Source organism: Anopheles funestus, chromosome 3RL (genome assembly GCF_943734845.2).
Source record: "Anopheles funestus chromosome 3RL, idAnoFuneDA-416_04, whole genome shotgun sequence".
NCBI lineage: Eukaryota > Metazoa > Arthropoda > Insecta > Diptera > Culicidae > Anopheles > Anopheles funestus.
Window position 1 is genome coordinate 7,819,175 of NC_064599.1, and position 18,041 is coordinate 7,837,215.

General features: G+C 42.6%; 1 protein-coding gene across 2 annotated transcripts in view; it reads right to left on the minus strand.

The window, feature by feature from the left end:
• LOC125770647 (uncharacterized) overlaps window positions 1–18,041 on the minus strand; it is a 46,034-nt gene continuing 27,993 nt past the window's right edge. For both annotated transcript variants that reach the window (XM_049440546.1, XM_049440547.1), the window contains 6 exons: window positions 12,638–12,706; window positions 6,095–6,147; window positions 4,231–4,300; window positions 3,640–4,140; window positions 2,826–3,545; window positions 1–2,756 (listed from right to left, as the gene is read on the minus strand). In XM_049440546.1, coding sequence (XP_049296503.1) covers window positions 2,670–2,756; window positions 2,826–3,545; window positions 3,640–4,140; window positions 4,231–4,300; window positions 6,095–6,147; window positions 12,638–12,706 — 1,500 coding nt within the window. In that variant the 3' untranslated portion in view covers window positions 1–2,669. The remainder of the gene's footprint in view (window positions 2,757–2,825; window positions 3,546–3,639; window positions 4,141–4,230; window positions 4,301–6,094; window positions 6,148–12,637; window positions 12,707–18,041) is intronic.

Here is an 18,041-nt window from a genome sequence, read left to right on the forward strand (position 1 = left end):
TTTGATGATTAGTTTGAAAAGGTTTTAATATTACTATCATGAAATTTTTCACAAACCCTACTCTGTTCTTCGATCGGCGAAGGCCATTCTAAGTTTCCGTGTTCATGTGCTGCAGACATTCCAACCCCAGCATTGCCAAATGACTACAGCAACATCTACAACGTACCCGATCATATTATCCGCAACCCTACTGCTCATATATAGTAGTGCCGATGTTTAGAAGTTCGATATAAATAGTAAAAGTCCCTCTAACTGGTCCTTATATATATATAAGAAATTATTACAAAAAGTAAATAGTGTATAATGCATTGCGTCACCCTCAGTACACCGGTTTCAACATTTAGTATGTATACAAAGAGAACTTATCGAACATTTACATCCAACTCGACAGAAGTAAAACACACGATTTTCCATCTTTCTGCTATTGATGTGTGCAATTAATGATTGTTGATATTTTGAAACTTTACCACGAACAAACGAGGAGTAATGCTACTTGTATAATGCCGGGTCTGTCTAGCGTTCGTTCCCGAGTACCTTCTTTCTATCAAATTTTCCTATTAACCTTTCCGTACCAAACTGTTATCATACCGAACGACACTCTTCTCTACACAACGACATGCACATTAGATAGTTAGGTCCTAGAGTGATTACAGTAAAATAGTGTCCCTAAAACGCGGGACATTACTTTCAGTGAACTGGTGTGAGCTTGTGTGACTACTAAGAACAAGTGTTATGATACGATACTCGTTAACGAAAGCGCTGTTGCTGAGTAAACGGTAGTAAAGGAGTTTGATTTTGGTTGATTTCTAATCTGTGTACTATTAACCCTTCAATATTCCCCGTAACCAAAACCCCACCTGCAACCCAACCGCTAGTGAACGTATTTTTGTTTTGTCTCTTCCCTACAATATTTGCAACACCCAAACATATACCGTCGCATATTTGTACCTTGCGTGTTGTTTTCGATATTCTACTCACTTTCATTGTTTTCCCCTCAGTGTGTTACACACTCATGCTCACCGACGCTAATGTGTAATGTTTCTAGTATGTTTTCCGCTAAGCAAATTGGTGCCAATAAATCATCGCAACTAGTATGTTATAGACAAATGGTAAGATATGAAGCGCGACGAAGACTATAGAAATGCTAGCATACAGTTTAGCTGATATACATAGTTTACGTAAAACACTCACCGGTAACACTATACGAAGCGAACATGTTGTCTCTCGACAACAATCGATAATGTTCATACGATTTCTTAGCACGAGAAATTCGTGAGCGTAATATTTGCAAACAAAAATTAGTGTTAGCAACATATTGGCATGCGTGTGGTAAGCAAAACAATGGATTATTTCCCTCCCCCGCTCGACTTCAAATATAAGCAGTAAAAATATTCAACAACATGATTGATATGAGCATCGCAAAGCAATAGCGCACAAAGCATCTTCAAAACCGGATCACAAAAGAAATATGTTCTATAAGCAGTAAATGAAACTGCTCAAAGTAGCATAATTAGTACTTTAAGTTAATGCTTCGCTGTTAAATATGGGTAATGTTAAACCAATTTCATACCTAATCAGAATCAAAAAGGATAAATAGCATTCGTTCAGGGTGTTGCTCTTATTATCGTTATGTTCGTGATTTGTGAGAAACGAGGCAGATGCTGCTTCATTGTACCTGCACTGCACATTGGAACATTAATACCGTTCGTGACATAAATTTCCCGCCTGGAAATGTTTTGCTCTCATAATTCCAAGCGATTTTCTTGTGGCCTTTATTCCGCTTATTCCGCTCACAACCTTTCTGGTAAGTAAGATTTTGGTTCCGCTCCGGGATCGCTGTCCGCTTTCACCCGCTTATATACGAGATGCGGCGAAAGAAATGCTGCAAAAATTCTTATTGTCCAACAGTTCCAACCCTTTCCTGGTCTATTACCAATATAGAATATAGTTAACTGTATACGCCAAATGTAATGTATGAGGTGAGACATTCGTTTTGCTGGCAGTTTGTATGCGTATCAGTATGTGTGTCTTTGTGTGTATTATATCAGTACGGCGTCCACAGCGCGTGTATCTGCTGCGAGAGCGATTACGCTGCGTGTGTTGTTCATCTCTTTGTTTTTGAGTTGTATGTTTTAAACGTATTATCACAAATGTTGTTATCTTATGGTCTAGAGTTGTTTTTTTCTGTTTAATTTCTAAGTTTTACTTGCTTCTCAACACGCTATTCTGAGGAATCATTAACGTAGTAGCACAAACGCAACTACGTTAAGCAGTTAGTACGCCCTGTTAATGTTGCTTCTTCCTTCAACTACAGCTATATAAGGTGTTATATGGTTCCGTGTGTATCTATTATAGGTGTGTATGTATGTGCTTCCTTACACGTTTTATCTCATCTGTTGAGAGCAGGAAACGATTATTGCTTCCTTTTTCTTACAAAAAAAAAAACAAAGAAAACATTTACAACCAGTACTGGTGTATATAGAGGTGTGTTTACACGTGTAAAACGTTTGCTTTTCATAACCTGATTAATTCGACATTATTTTGTAAGTCTTGGGCATATTTGGGACTTGTGCGGAGCAAGCACCTTGTATAGGTTAGACCACTTTTTACTCGCCAAAGAGTATACTCCAAGCGCGACAGAACGTCTACTCAGCAGGGTAGATGATCGGCTAACTGGCGAAAGTCCGACGAATCGGTACCGGTGGAGGCGATTTGAGTCTATCCTTCGCACCAATCGGGACGGGGATGTGCGTTTCCTGCAAACAAAACACAAAGCATTAGTTGCATTATCTTTCATTTAATTACAATTACAAGGCAATACTTACATGCACACCGTTACCACGCTGTATTCTCCTCCATCCCGTACTCCTTCGCCACGTTGAAGACGCAGGCGATTGGGCACGAGTGGTTGCCGAACTATCAGGCTTTGTGGCTGCTTTACCCTTTAGCTGATTGTGGCACGTGATCAGCACATCCTGCAGCAAATCGGCCGTATTGAGCGATAGTGAAGGATTGGTCGAAACCGCACCTTTAATAACATCAGTTTCCAGCGACTTATTGCCCATAAATCGACGACTGGGCGATTGAGGCAGAGATTGCGCACCTTTCTTCGGTGACGTTTGGTTGCGAAGAACTACCTCATGTTCCTCCTCGTCGATAGTTGTTGTGGCACTGCACGACAGCGAAGATGATGCCGGTAGTTGCAACTTCTCAGTTAATGCATCACTTGATTCGCTGGAGGAACAGCTGAGCACTTGCGCCCGTCCACCTTCGCTCGGTGTCGGACTTTGAGATAGTCGTTCATTTACGTCTTCATCGCTACTATCGCACACAGCTCTCTTGGGTGTATCACGGCGCCCAAGCGTGCTGGAGGTTGTATCCTTAGACTCACTCGTGCTTAGATCTACACTACCCTCCCGAACAGTGCCGCCCGCGGCCACTGGAGAGTGCAAGCTGCGCGTACTTCCGGACGTAAAACTGACTAGTCGATAAAAGTCACGCGTGAAATTCGTACATGCTACCTCCTCATCCTCCGAGTACACAATCTGCAAGAGTAGTAACGAGAGGAAGAATCATGATTGAAGACCATCTTTCCGGACGGTGAAACAGTTCACAAGCAGCAACGGAAACACAACGTACCTGGTCGTGTAGCAAGGCGGTAATGTCTTCAGTCTGCGTTTCTGCCGTCGTCAGAAAGCTGGAGTTCCATATCCACTCATGGTTTTCCTCGTCTAGCGCTGTCGCTAGCTCTTCCTGCGACATGCTCCAGTCTTCCATGTCAGCTGTGCAGGGTTCCGCCGACATCAGCCACTGTTCCGGCTCCTCGGGCAACTCCTCCAGGTGTCCTTCCGTCGGCGGTTGAGGCTGTCCCGAGCTCATCGTGCAGTAACCTTCGTCGCGACTCTTCGCCGGACTGGCTTGTGTGGTCGTGACGAGTGCCGCATTCTGCGCTTCCAAATCTCGCACCCGGCTCTTCAGTATCGCCACCTCGTCCCGCAGGCTATCCTCCGCCACGAGTGCATCCACCACCTTGCGCATGATGTCGTCCAGGCACGTCTCGTACTGCCGTACTCTTTGGTGTAGCGATTTATTCTCATTCTGCAGCGCCATGAGACTGTTCTCTTGCTTCTGAAAGCGTACCTGTGGGGTGGGGGCGGAGTTTGTGAGAATGGGGTAAAACCACCGTTCATTAGTGTATTATTCTCGCACCAACTGCACATAATAACCTACCTGCAATGTTTTATGCTCTCGACAAACTTGCATCGATTTTCGATCCTTTGTCTTCATCGCTTTGCTCATACTGGAATCGAAAATTTTGCGACAAAAGGGGAAAACATTAGTTTAATAACATCAATATAACTTCCAAACATCCGCCTCGCACGGTACCGGACTGCTTAAAGCTATTAGCAACCCCGAACCCGAAATTTGAAGTTCAGGGTTCAGGATTAGTGTTGCCACGGTAATACCCCTTAAAAAAGGGAACCGATCACTAAGGATACCAAATCACCACAAAACGTTCGCCTGAAGAAGACTGGCTTATGGACTATCGTGCTTGTAAAAGATAGGCAAATAGCTCTTCCATCACCCCTCCTTCAGGTTTTATGAGAAATAAAGCGTATCTATAGCGGATAAAATGTAACATTTAAACAACCCTAATTTCCTTCGGGGATATGAAAACAAACACGGATTCGGACTAATTCCTTCTGGTAAGAAAGTTTCCCGGCCACCGACATTCAACAGCGCCACTCAACGAAGGGAAACGAAGCAAGGGGATGTTTAAAATCGATAAAAAATTCATGTCTTTAAGGCTAATACATGGGAGGGCACAAGGATTTAAAGAAATGGAGATTGGGAATCTTTGCACAAATCGTTCCACGTGCGTGCGTCTTGATCGGTTCGTCCTTCTGTGTACTTCAAACCATTCTCTCTGGCTCAGGTGGTTATACGCCGAAAGCAACACACAGTCGCATATATTTGTCGAAAAGATTACATTGCACGACACGGCAACAGCAGACGGATACGGAAAGGACGCGGCCGTGTGCAAACAAAGCCCAGAAGGAAAAAGGGTTCCTATCCAGAACGATGATGATGGTTGGTTGTGTTGCCGCTGCCATACCATTTCTAGTTTGCCGTTTTTCTAATCGTTACACCCAAAACCATCGTATTATGGAGCTCGAAAAATGCGTCTTTGCAGTAAAAAGTTTCAAACCCCCCGAAAGTCGATCTTACGTTCCCTAGTCAGTGAAGAAAGACGCAAATTTGGCGTCTACTTCTTGCGAAGAACATAAATCTCATCCCATTCCCCTTTTGGAAACCGAACTTACAGCTTCCTCCTTCGGTGTCGTTCAAATCTTCTATTAAAATGCTAGGTTAAACGGAAAACCCACAACACAAACTTTGCCCCCCTTCTGGGCCCTCGCGCCATTTAAACCCCCGGAAACCTCACTAACGAAGCTCCTGAATTTCCTTCCGACTTTTGACGACGAAAACCAGCTTTTCCTGAAGGAAAATACATTCATATCCTCTGGGAAGAGTGGGAAAACCCTTCGAAATACCTGTCTTTCTGCCTTCAAATACAGTGTCGGTGTGAATCAGTTGACAAAATAAAACCCCCGTCTCGGGGTAAAGGCAAACAAATACAAAACCTCCCCTTTCGCTATCGTTTTTTTTTTTGGTTTGAAGGGAACGGAGCTCGTTCGCCGTTTCTTCGGTCGCGTCGTCCCACGCACCTCTCTTGCTACGCAGCTGGGATTTTCATATTTAGACAACTTATTATCAACGCAACGTAGAACAAAGAAAGAAAAAAGGGAAAGGTAAATATTTGCACGTTTTTTTTCGGCTTGTTGCTACCGGACTGAAACTAAACCCGCGTAACAACCACGGTAAAGCCATCGTCGAGGGACCATTTCTGCATCTGTGCCATCTTCATGCAAGGCAGGTTTTGAACGTATTTTGTTGTGTTTTGTTTTAATAAAATCATGGCTGGTGTGCGATTGTTTACAACGAAGCCATTGGCTGTGACCTAACATTTGTCTAAGGAAGACAAAAATTGCATCTTATTGATTTTTTTGTAAAGTAAAATGTATATACTTACACTTCTAAATGCTCCTTAATCTCCTTTTCCAATGTTGGTGAGTTGCATTGACTCTGTAAATAAAAAAACAAACAAAAATTTGATTAGCAAACATTATGAAATAAAGCAAAGTAAGGTAAATAAATCCAGCTTCCTCTTCTACTGATGCACAATGTTGCTGCTTCTAACTATTTTATGGCCATGAATTTGCAGGCTAGTGTTTTCATTTCACTTTACCAACAAAAGTGCTCATTTTCAAGTCGGAAATGAAATGAACCATACACTTACCCCCCAAACCCAACCGCCTCCCTCTGATGCCATCATGTGAAACTTTCGCATTCAATTAAAACCCAAAACAAAGTGTCACACGGTATCGGTCGCATGCTCGTGAAATGGAATAAAAACAAACCGGCGTCGGTCGCATCATGGTCGTCCCCTTCATGACATGAAGGGAAATTCAATCGCAATCCATGGCCCCAACACCGCTACTACCGCTCCTAGCCTTGTATGGGGTGGAAGAGGGAAGAATTTAAATTCACTCCAGGAAGGAAAACTTCATCACAAAGACACAAGAGCCATTCGGAAGTCATCTTTGCGCAGGCCGACAACGATCCACCACCATACGACCTTCCCCATCGTCGTCCCCATCATCACCAACAGCATCATCATCATCCTCCTCTGCCAAGTTCTGTAGGGCGCGCTCCTACCTCGAAATGGAGAATGTCCTTCGTTTATCTGTTTCGCCCTTCTTTGTTGTTGGAGCATTTATGTCACACGTTGACGTGCTGCTGCTGCTGCTGCTCTGTACAGTGATAGTTATGAGAACTCACGCTGGTTCTCCGGAGGTTCGTGGAATTATCCGTTAAATTAGAACCCAAAAGCAATGTGGAGTCTTATGGGTGCGGGAAGTAAAAGCTTGAAATTGTTTCCTTCTAATGCACAACCATTTCAAGCTTGGCCCTTTCGTTTGGAAATTGTTTTTTTTTTCTCTCTCTCAAGCGAGCTTGCTCACTTTGTGCAAAGGAAGAAGATTTACGAGTACTTCCGATGACCCCACCGATAAAGGAAGCAAGAGCAGTGAAAAAGGCCAAACACATAAACATCGAAACCTTTTCCCAATTATCTGCGCACACACACACACACACACAGTGAACACACCATTCAACGGAAGCATCCAATCATTAAGAAAATCTCTGATTGATTAGCAAAAAAACGAAACGATTTTGCACCCTTTTGCAGTAAAACTTTCAACCCTAGCACAACAATCACTGCTTGTCAGCTTGAAATTCCTTTCCCGGGGCTTTGATTTTTCGGTTGGCAGTGAAGAAAGGAAAAAAAAAATACGATCAATGACTAGTCCTATTTTCTTGCCGTTAATTCCGTTTCGGCACCATTCGGGCAGCAAACGATGACGCTAGCAAAATGTTGCCCGGAGCCCTTGAAAATCTGTCATCATATGATATGAGATGGAGTTGGGGGGTCCACATAAGAAGCATTTTATTGGGTGGGTTGAAAATTTTTACGCACGTGTTCCATTTTCCTTGTAGATGCGCGTTCCTTTCTGTCCCATTAGCGCTGCCATTAAAGCAAAGCGTGCGCTATGGTATAAAAATGGGTAAAAACACATTACAAAAAAAAAGGAAATACCCAAACCTATATTCCGACGAATGTCATACGCGTGTCTCGGTAGCATAATGAAGCATAATTTTGTGCATATTTACCAGCGAGGCAACATTCATCAGTGCACACACACGCCCGTTCGCTTTCGGTACGTTCGATTTTCTTTATTGTTTGTGTATCGTATGTGTTTTTTTTAGACAACCCCCTGTAAAAAGGGCTCTCTCGAAATGTTCCGCTATTTCATTTCAATGAAGCGATGAGTAATAGAACCAATCAAATGAAAAGCCACTAAGTGGCGCATAGGATTAAGGAGGCGCCCCCCATTCACTCGATTGGGGCAGTAAAATATTCCGTCTCTGAATATGCAATAAAATATGCCTACAAGAGTCCAATGCCGCTTCATAAACAAATGTACATAATTCAATTGCTAAGGCTTTTAATGGTGTTTCCCATGTAAAAAAGCGTTTGATAGTGATGTCACAGCAGTGATAGTGTGAGTACATTGGGGGAAATAGATACAAAGTTAGAATAATTTTAGTTGACTGTTACTTGCCTACTGAAAATCTGAATCTACTGAATTTTGACTCCGACGGAATTCTAGAGTCGACTCCCGACTCCGACTGCTCCGGATTGCTACGGAGTACTATGGAGTGCTACGGAGTGCTACGGAGTGCTACGGAATCCTACGGAGTGCTACTGAGTACTACGTAGTACTACGGAGTCCTACGGAGTTCTACGGAGTCCTACGGAATCCTACGGAATCCTACGGAGTTCTACGGAGTTCTACGGAGTCCTACGGAATCCTACGGAATCCTACGGAATCCTACGGAATCCTACGGAGTTCTACGGAGTTCTACGGAGTCCTACGAAGTCCTACGGAGTCCTACGGAGTGCTACGGAGTACTACGGAGTACTACGGAGTACTACGGAGTACCACGGAGTACTATGGAGTGCTACGGAATCCTACGGAGTTCTACGGAATCCTACGGAGTCCTACGGAGTCCTACGGAGTCCTACGGAGTGCTACGGAATGCTACGGAATCCTACGGAGTCCTACAGAATCCTACGGAGTTCTACGGAGTCCTGCGGAGTCCTACGGAGCCCTACGGAGTCCTACGGAGTCCTACGGAGTCCTGCGGAGTCCTGCGGAGTGCTAAGGAATCCTGCGAAGTGCTCCAACGTGCTCCAGACTACTCTGAACTACAACGAATTTGTTCAGAATAACATCCACAATTAATATTACTCTGAAATATGTTCATTTTTTGGAAGATCAGAAGAGGCTTTTTACAGGATTTTACAGAATATTCTTAACTAATCTACTCTTGCTTTTGCGAGGCATGTATAGTTCTGTCCAACGTCCATTACGACTAGTGTGCAGCATTTGTGTACTTTCCATGCGTTCCATGTTGTGGAAATAGTGGTTAGAAATCAAAATAATTCTTAGTCATCAATTATTCATTTTTGCTTCACTTTGTGTGTTGTGGTCATCACGTTTTCCATCGGACTTTGCCACGCCACCATCGTGACGGATGGTTTTTTCCTACCCATCTGCCATTCGTACGAGATGTGCACTTTTTGCCTTTTCTTTGTGTGTGTTTGTGTGTGTTTATACCATTTCCGGAACGCGATGTAATTGGCCAGATTGTATGGTATTAGTCCACTAGGGACACTCGTCCTGATGGTCGGTTGGGCATGTTTTGGGCCTGCTGTTTTCAACCCAACTACAAGGACAACTCCGTACCAGTACAGTGTGTGTTAGTGTGATTGAAAATGTCCCCAGTACGGGAAAGTGAAATGACTCGAACGAAAAGCGTTCCCTGGGTGTGTTCGCTCCATTTGGCGCCAGTAAAGCACATTCATTTCGTTTTCATTAGCGAGACGACAATTGGGGGCTCCTCTTCGGCTACAACACACTGTACGCGTCTTAGTCATGGCGGGGGATTTCCTTGGGCATTTGGGTTTTTCCAAAAAAAACCAAAACGCATGCTAAGGACGAGGGCGGACTTTTTGTATTCCAGTCCGGTCGGAACTCCCTTCTATGCAACACACCAAGTGGCGCCAGGAAGCACCCGCGTCGGTGGTAGTGATACCGTTGCGACTCGCACTGATATTGCCCCCTATTTTTTTGTGTCCCAATCCACTGAGGACCCTTTTTTTAGAAGCTATGAAAAATCGTTTTCCACTCAATGTTACTTATGCAAAATCAATTACTTGGTAAACACTGCTACCGAGCCGCCTAGGGTAGGAGAGGGTGAATTTGCGAAATTTTAACTTGCGATTTAATATCGAAGAAGGAAGAGAATATCGATATGAAGAATGAGAATGATGCAAAAAAAACTGACATAAATTTGACTTCTTCCTTGCGTAGGGTGTGTATATTAGCTGTCACATCTTACCCTATACGCTCCCTGGGCGAGTGAATTAATTTTAACGCAGCAAACGCATTGTTTGCAAACCACTACCGGAAGAACACGGCCAAAACCATCCCTCCAACTTCCGGATCTATCCGTTGGATTCTTCCCCTTGTGATGGGACGGATCGGTAATAAAATGCGGATCATATTTCGGGTAATAAAGCAAGATTTTATCTTCTCATACGCACACCGTAAAACCCGAGACCGGATAAGGCCGGTCCTGAATCCGTTCTCTACCATCACCTAGCGCCCGCTCCACCTGTCATGTTTGGGAGCGGGGAGAGAGAAACAAAAAAACACAGCTCTTTACCACTGAAAATGATCCCCTGGGACCATACTTCTGCTCGCTCCAGCTCGGTGCAAAAAAAAAGGGGTTACATGTGCGTGAAACCGAACACAGAAACAACCGAACCGGGACAAAAGGGCCGATACGATGGTTACAATGGTAACTGATGGTATTTTTGTTGTTGCTACTGCTTCCCAACAACGCTGCTGATGGTACGAAGCACAGTGTCGATCAGTTCCAGCATTACACAAACGCTACTTCCTTTGGCATAAGGGCATTATGTAGGTATTTCCCACACACATGGAAGCGCGAACTGATTGTAAAGGTCTCTATCAATAGAGTTCGTGCGATGCATTTGTTGCGATTGTGATGTGAAACCAATCGCAGAAAAGGAAAAACACCTACGTATTCGCATCATCAGCACGGTGTGATGTCTGATTCATGCCCCGGCCCCAATGAACGCATCCCCCACTGGTGGGTATTTTAAAAAGCACGGTGATAAAATGCCGTTCCCCACGCAAGCAGTGGATTTTCGTGAAGGGTCGAGCAAATCAGACAAAGCGAACGAGCCAACGAATGACCTGAGGGCTCCACAACATAAACAAGAAAGGAACTGTTTCGTTCACCCAACAGCGATGTCGCGTTGCGTTTTGCCTTATTAGAAGGTTTCGTGGGTCCATCGCATTCAAATGCAGAACCAGTTAATGCGTTATTTACATTGCTCTGTGGTAAAGCGGGGAATTTATCATCGAGATTATCCTTTCGTTCTGAATTTTGCTTCTAAAAGGGGTTGCAAAATTTTATCATTTCAAAACATAGAACTTCTCCAGAAAACAATCCTTTAGTAACCTTTAAGAACCCAAAACATATTATTTCTTTAAAGTTATCAAAAACCTCAATTAGGAGAGGAATGGATATTTAATCGTTTTCAACGCCTAATAAAATAATGCAATTTCGAGACACATTTAACTGTCATTCAAATTATGGTGCGAACTTCATTCCAGCTTATTCGGTACAGATTCAAACAATATGAACCCATTATGAAATTTCCTGTCCTACAGATATATTGAGTTGGAACTGGAAATGTCTGGCGTCTGTTGCCGGTTTCAACAAAAACCCCATCTTCCACCTTTTTTGTGCTACACACCTCTTTTACTCCACCTTCACATAATAAGTGGAAGCAATCAGGTGAGGAAAATGCGCCCTAAAAAGGAACTGATTCGCTTCGATTGCCAGATTATAAAACCAATTCCGGGGATAATTCAAATAACAGATCATCTCGAGAAATCATTCCCCGAGCCTGGTGGAGCTTATGGCTCCCTCCCCAAATGCTGTCACGGCGACTGTCCCCACGAATGGGGAAAAACCTTACAACCCTCCGACAAAGACAAAGAGATTTTCTTTCAATTTCATCATTTCCCTTTCGGTTTGCACAGAAGAACGAACTTAAATTTTCAACTTACGCTCGAAAAAAACGGCATTTTTCCCTACCAGAAACCATTGGCGAGTTGAAGGGAGTTTTCTACTGGTGAAGTTGTTATTCTGGAACACGAATTATTTGAAAAAATCCATCGTGCATGAACATCCGGACCATGGAGACCCAGAAAACATGGTGTTTCTGCATGTTTTTTTTTTGTTTCTTCAACAACAAAAAATCCAAAACGGTTTGTTTTGCACTAAACAGTGGTAAACTTCCTTATCAAGATAGGAAATCGACATTTTGTCACTTTTGTGTTTTCCTTTATACCAGAATCTACGCAGTAGGTTGTCTAGATCGTCCTTGGGCATCGCTTACCTTTAAGGATACACATTTTTATTCGTCTCTACTTTTCCTTAAGTCCTTCTGAGCCCTTGGAAGTTTTTCGATTTTCCCCCCGCCCGCCGTCACACAGAACTTTCAACGGAATTGATAGTTAAGCCCGGTCCTCTTTTCGGAAGGAAACAAAAAAGCACAGGGAAAAAGCGTTTTTGGACAAAAAAAAAACTCCCCACACTGTTTAAAATGAAACGCAATTTATGAGAAATAAACTTTAAGTCATGGCGTTTGCCTTTTTTGTTGTTTTCTTGCTAGCACCGAAAAGTATGGACACTCTTTGCGTATTTAGGCGTATGGAAGGAAAAATTAATCCACTTGGTGTGAGGTAAAAATTAGACAAAGTGAGGTTAACAATTTGCTTAACAGGGGAAAAATCGCCATTAGTGAAGAATGGGTTTTGTAACACTATATATTGTCAACTACACTTACTTGGTTTACTCGTTCTTGTAGCTTTAATAAGGCCTCTTCTAGTTCCGCAATGCGAGCTTCCAACAGTTCCTGGTCCAATTAAAAAATAATATAAAAAACAATAACATTAACACCATGTGTGGCTGAAGTTAATTTAAACTGTGGCGTTATTTTGAAACAACACAAAAAAACTAATAAACTCCAAACAATTGTATAAAAAAATGAGACATAATGTAAGACAATTAAATGCATCAATCAGCCGTTCAACATCAACACATGATGCGCTGCAGACAAAGCATTAATCCCATCCCGTGTCATCGGCTCGGTCCGATAAGTGTGTAATTTTTCATGAGAGTTTTTTTGCCCTTTGATTTCAACTGTCACTACCGAAAGGCTTTTAAAATCATTCTCGGATTTACGGAGCAACACCAACCAACCCAATACGGGGGACCTTCTCCATCTCATTTCATCTCCTTTCAAATATATTCTGTACACGACGAGACGATCCGTTTGCTTTGATCTATAGCTTGATTAGTTTCCACTCATCTTTCAGCGCGTCTTTTTTAAAAAACCGCCGAACCAAAAGAAACCTAAATCAAAACAACGACCGTGGAAATGCGTGGAATGGAGCCGGCCTAGAGATAGAGGAAATTGAAGAGTAGAGAAGAGAAAGAAAAAAAAAGACAAAACAACAACCTCCCGCCAACTCCCGTACGGACAGAATGGTGGGGGGCTGTACAGGCTGGAAGAGAGAACCAATTTTGAGTTATTTTCAAACTCTTAGTGCCACCGTTAGAGTTTGGCTTGGCGTAAAAAGAAAGGCAACCAACCTTCCGGCATCTTTTGGAAGAGGCCCTTCCTTTTATCGTACGGCATCCGGCGCATTTGGCGTCGTTGTGTTGATGCATCTTATTTGACTCTTCCAAGAAAGCGAGCTGTTTACAAATCATGCTTTTCTAATGTTTTCACTTCCGAACTGGTGAACTGGCAAACCGGACGAAAAAGACAATCGCATCATAAAAAAACACCCTAACAGAATCGCTTTCACTGAAGAGAGACTACGGCCATGCGGGAGCTAGCTGTTGGAAATGTTCTAAAAGATGGGAGGTCTAGGGCTATTTGCGAAGTTTGGTGCCGGAAGCAAGCATATTGATGGCGCGCGTGTATTGCACTTCGGCTTCAAAGAGTGGTTTATATTTCCACAAGCATATCCTTTCGCTAACCGTTCACATAGACGGTTGACGGATGAGCGATGGTTAGCTGTCAATTTTTGGCGGAAGATATCGTTTAATATTTTGCACTGACCCAAAACACCATTCATGTCCGAAAGGTGAATGTTTGTTTTTCGCAGCAGCGTAGCAAAGATGTGCTTGCGAAATGTGTCACACCATAAATCACTGCCATTACCGGACCGGAGCATGGTTGAAGCCGATCGACCAGAGCGGTTGGTCATACTTTTTAGCGAACAGGGAAAACATCGTTAGCAAACGCTTTGATGCAAACGCATATTCTATATTTGCCAATGCTTTTATTTATTTGCTTCTCTTTCTCCCTCCCTCTCTTACCCCACGGCAAATTCTTTACCCTTTTTTTGTTATTTACATTTATTTTTCATTTTCAAAAACCCTACTCCGATTTGTGAGTGAAAATGGCCAAGCAAACATCGGCCGTCAGCCGATCGTTCAACCACACATCGGGAAGGGATTTGCCGAACCAAACGGCAAAGGTAAGCTCTCGCCGGCCTGGAACCTGTTTTATTTATTCTCCTTTACGTAAAATGTGGCCCCATCTCGCCAAACCCCATTTGCATACGCGCGATTTCAGCGACATCCGGACGAGGAGAGCAAGAGCATAACGACTATGCCTTGTGGGAAGGGTTGCGCGCACCTTACGCACAACCATACGCGACCATTAATGGATACACATGATCATCAAATTACGCTTGATGGCGTTCCCATGGGTGGAGATTTTTTTTCTTTTTCGAAGCCATTAGTTTTGTTTTTATTTGATTCGAAACATGGGACAATGGCCACCGCGAAAAGACCGCCAGGGGTTTAAGTTTTCATTCATTTATCTAATGAAAAATCGATTCAATAGGTTGTTGACTTGTGGTTAGAGGTTTGTTTTTTCGCTTTAAAGTGCTCTTACATTTCTTCTGGTGGGCAATATAATTCGATAATAGCGCCATCTAATAACCATCAAACGAAGCCGATCAGATGTTTAGCGTTGCATAATAATCCACTTGATCGATGTGGGTCATACATCTCATCGATTCCAGTTTGATTATAATCACAGCAATTGAGATATTGAAAACGGTTGGCTATATTAAGGTGCACTTCGTGACAGTTTGGTGAAAAGGGTATTAGATAGACATCGTACCATAGTAGTGTTGGGCGACACTGATTCAGATTCAGACGAATCTGGTAGAGTTCATTAATTTTTGGTGAAATTCTTGAATACCTTGAGGATGCTCCAATCATTTCAAGATCATAGATCTCGAGATCTTTATGTATCTTCTTAACAAAACTTCAATATCCTAATCGGGTTAATAAGAATATGGACTTGATAATGTTATTATAAAAAAAACATTCACATTTTTATATGCTTTCTCTACCATTTTTTTAACATAATCCTTCTTTTTCTCCTTCATCTCTCGCCTGCTATAGACAGGGTGAAAACAATACAAACTTTCAATCCGAACATCTGGTCTCTCACAGACCGAAAAAATAAAGGATTTGCACCAAATCTGGATGAATGCACAATATAAAGCCTATTTATGTATTCCTCTTTCGACATTAAAAAGGAGAATTTATGATCTGGTAAAAATAAATTATATAAACCTCGCTCGCACACCCACAGAGCTTCCTTTCTGAAGCTGTAACTTGTTTTCTTACCGATCGCCCTCCCCTTGACAGTGACGGTGCAACAATCCGCCCAGATACAGCAAGTACTGTTGCGTATGCGTAAGTTCCGACCTGACCATCGCTATTTGCACATCAGTTTCTCACCTTCACGCACAGCACACAACCGCCGCTGCAAGTGTAATGATGCATCGGGATTTACATGATATTTTTCATTAACGACGGCACGCATAAAAGTATCGAGTGCTGGCTGCACGGAGCTTTTGTCGTTTTTTTTTTTGTGCATAACATCATGATAAAACAAGTCAATTAATGGTCCGGCCATGAAAGAAAAGGAAGCATGCGATCTACTAGAGAAAGCGTGTTCCATTTTATAAATGTGCATTTTTTTTTACACGTCTTCTCAGCATAGTTTTTCTTAAGCCTCCACCTTACAGCCTCAGAAACCGAATACGGGCGAGATGAAGGTTCGTTAGCAATTCATACAGACCGCCAACGCGTTGCCCGCGTTTATTGTAAATAATCCGTGCGATCCGTGCAAGAGAAAATGATGAAAGCAAAAAAAAACTATCTTTCAATACTGAGATGGAGGATAAAGAAGCTTTCATCATCATTCTTCAATAACTTGTCCCTCTCAGCCACAAAAAGCACGTTTCATGCATGAAATAACATTGCGCCACAACTAGCAGTGTAAGCACATCTGCCGCGTAACACTGTTCTTTCCTTTTTTCATGATGAATTATGTATTTATAAAATATACACTGTCACCGGAACAACCGGAGCACATCAATAGGCTGGCTTTTAGTTTAGTTCTGCTCTCTCTCCCCTCTTTGCGTCCGCACATCATCATTGTGGGCAAAATATTTGTTTGTTTATTTTTTATTATGATTATTGTTCCTCTTCATCGCCTCCTTCACACGGGGAGCGAATTTTTTTTTTGGGGGGGGAGAAAAAAAAGCAACAAACCATGCTAAATAAAAGTCAAAGCCCACCACTAAACTGTCATTTGTACCACTTGCAAATGTGACGCTTTATGCTGTGATGGATGGACCGCTAATAGGTTGTAGCTTGCTTTTTTCTCTCTGCTGTTGCCTAGCTCCTTGTTTGCGCTTTTATTATGATTTTCTGCCTCATTTTTGAGTCACTGCCAGCGATTGTTCGAAAACGAATGAAGTTTGGTGAGAAAACGGCTTCATTTACTTTTTGCCTTATAATCTTTGCGCAACTTCAAACCACATTTGCCAATTAAGCCACGGTGATCTACAAAAAAGGCTTTAAAAAATGTTTAATTTATTATGGTCTGAATTTTTAATGTGTGGTTTAATCCTTTCTCTTTCATAGAGAGGTAGAGTGTGTTGTATGCAGCATTAACTCTTCAACATAAAATATCGCTTGTTAAGAACAATCTTTCTTCACAACAAAAGCAACTATAAGCCGTATTTATAACCTACGTAATTCATGGTATGTATCTATTATAAGAACACTTTATGAAGCATGATGACAGTTATGTCCAAACATAACTCTTCAAAATTTTGATTTAGCCCACCTCTGTTCAGCAGCTTACACATGCGGAAAAGAATATTGTTATTATACCAAATAATACGATTTTAATTCTTGCTTCATGAATAAAACCAAGAATGTTGCCCTAATAACCGAACATTCCATTACTGTAGGTAATGGGTTGAAATAAACATATTTTAAACAATTCTAAAACCAAGCACACAAAAAAACCACTGCGGATAATTTGTTGGCAAATGCCGCACATAAGTTGTGTTGTTACGGACACTATTGAAGCCTCACACCCATTTCTCACACAACGTCTAACTGTATCCATTTGTGATTTAAATGTTCTACTCTACACGGCAAAACTACATCACGGGGATACTCTCTCTCAACAAAATCCCGTTTGCTCGTGTTCAATTGTGCCTATCTCCGTATGGTTCATCACCGCCACCAGTGAGGAAGCGCAAAAAATAATCTCACATTGGACTAAGAAACCACCAACAATCACGATGCGATCCCATCTAGCCCCGTACCATCACATGTACGTACTGCTTTTGGTCGCAATAAATGTTACGCACGTCGGTGCAAGTGTAACAACCGCCGCCCGGGCGAGTCCCGTGACCCGCGGCAAGACAATTTCTCTTCTCAACGCAGAACGCAACGGACCGTGTACTGAAGGGCGCGCGCGCACTTTTCGGAAAGCAAAGCCGTGACACTCAAAACGCACAGCACGCCTAACCATTGGCACAGTTACGAACGGCGGAAAGAAAACACACCAAACGGAAAGAACGAATTCCCTCCATGGAACTCGCCCGCTCGATCTCGTTCTGGATGAGTGCGCAGCATAATTGCTGGAAGCAAAACACCGAACAACCGAACCGTAGGGTAACAGTGAGCTCTGTTAGAGTAGAAGCAACCGAGACACCGACCTGTTTCGATCTCGATCCCAAGATCTTGAATGCAAAGCAAAACGGTATCAGATCATCATTTGGGTAGCAGCTACCAGAAGTCTAGGCTTATAACTGAGAAGTTCATTCTACACCACGTTCGCGATGCACATC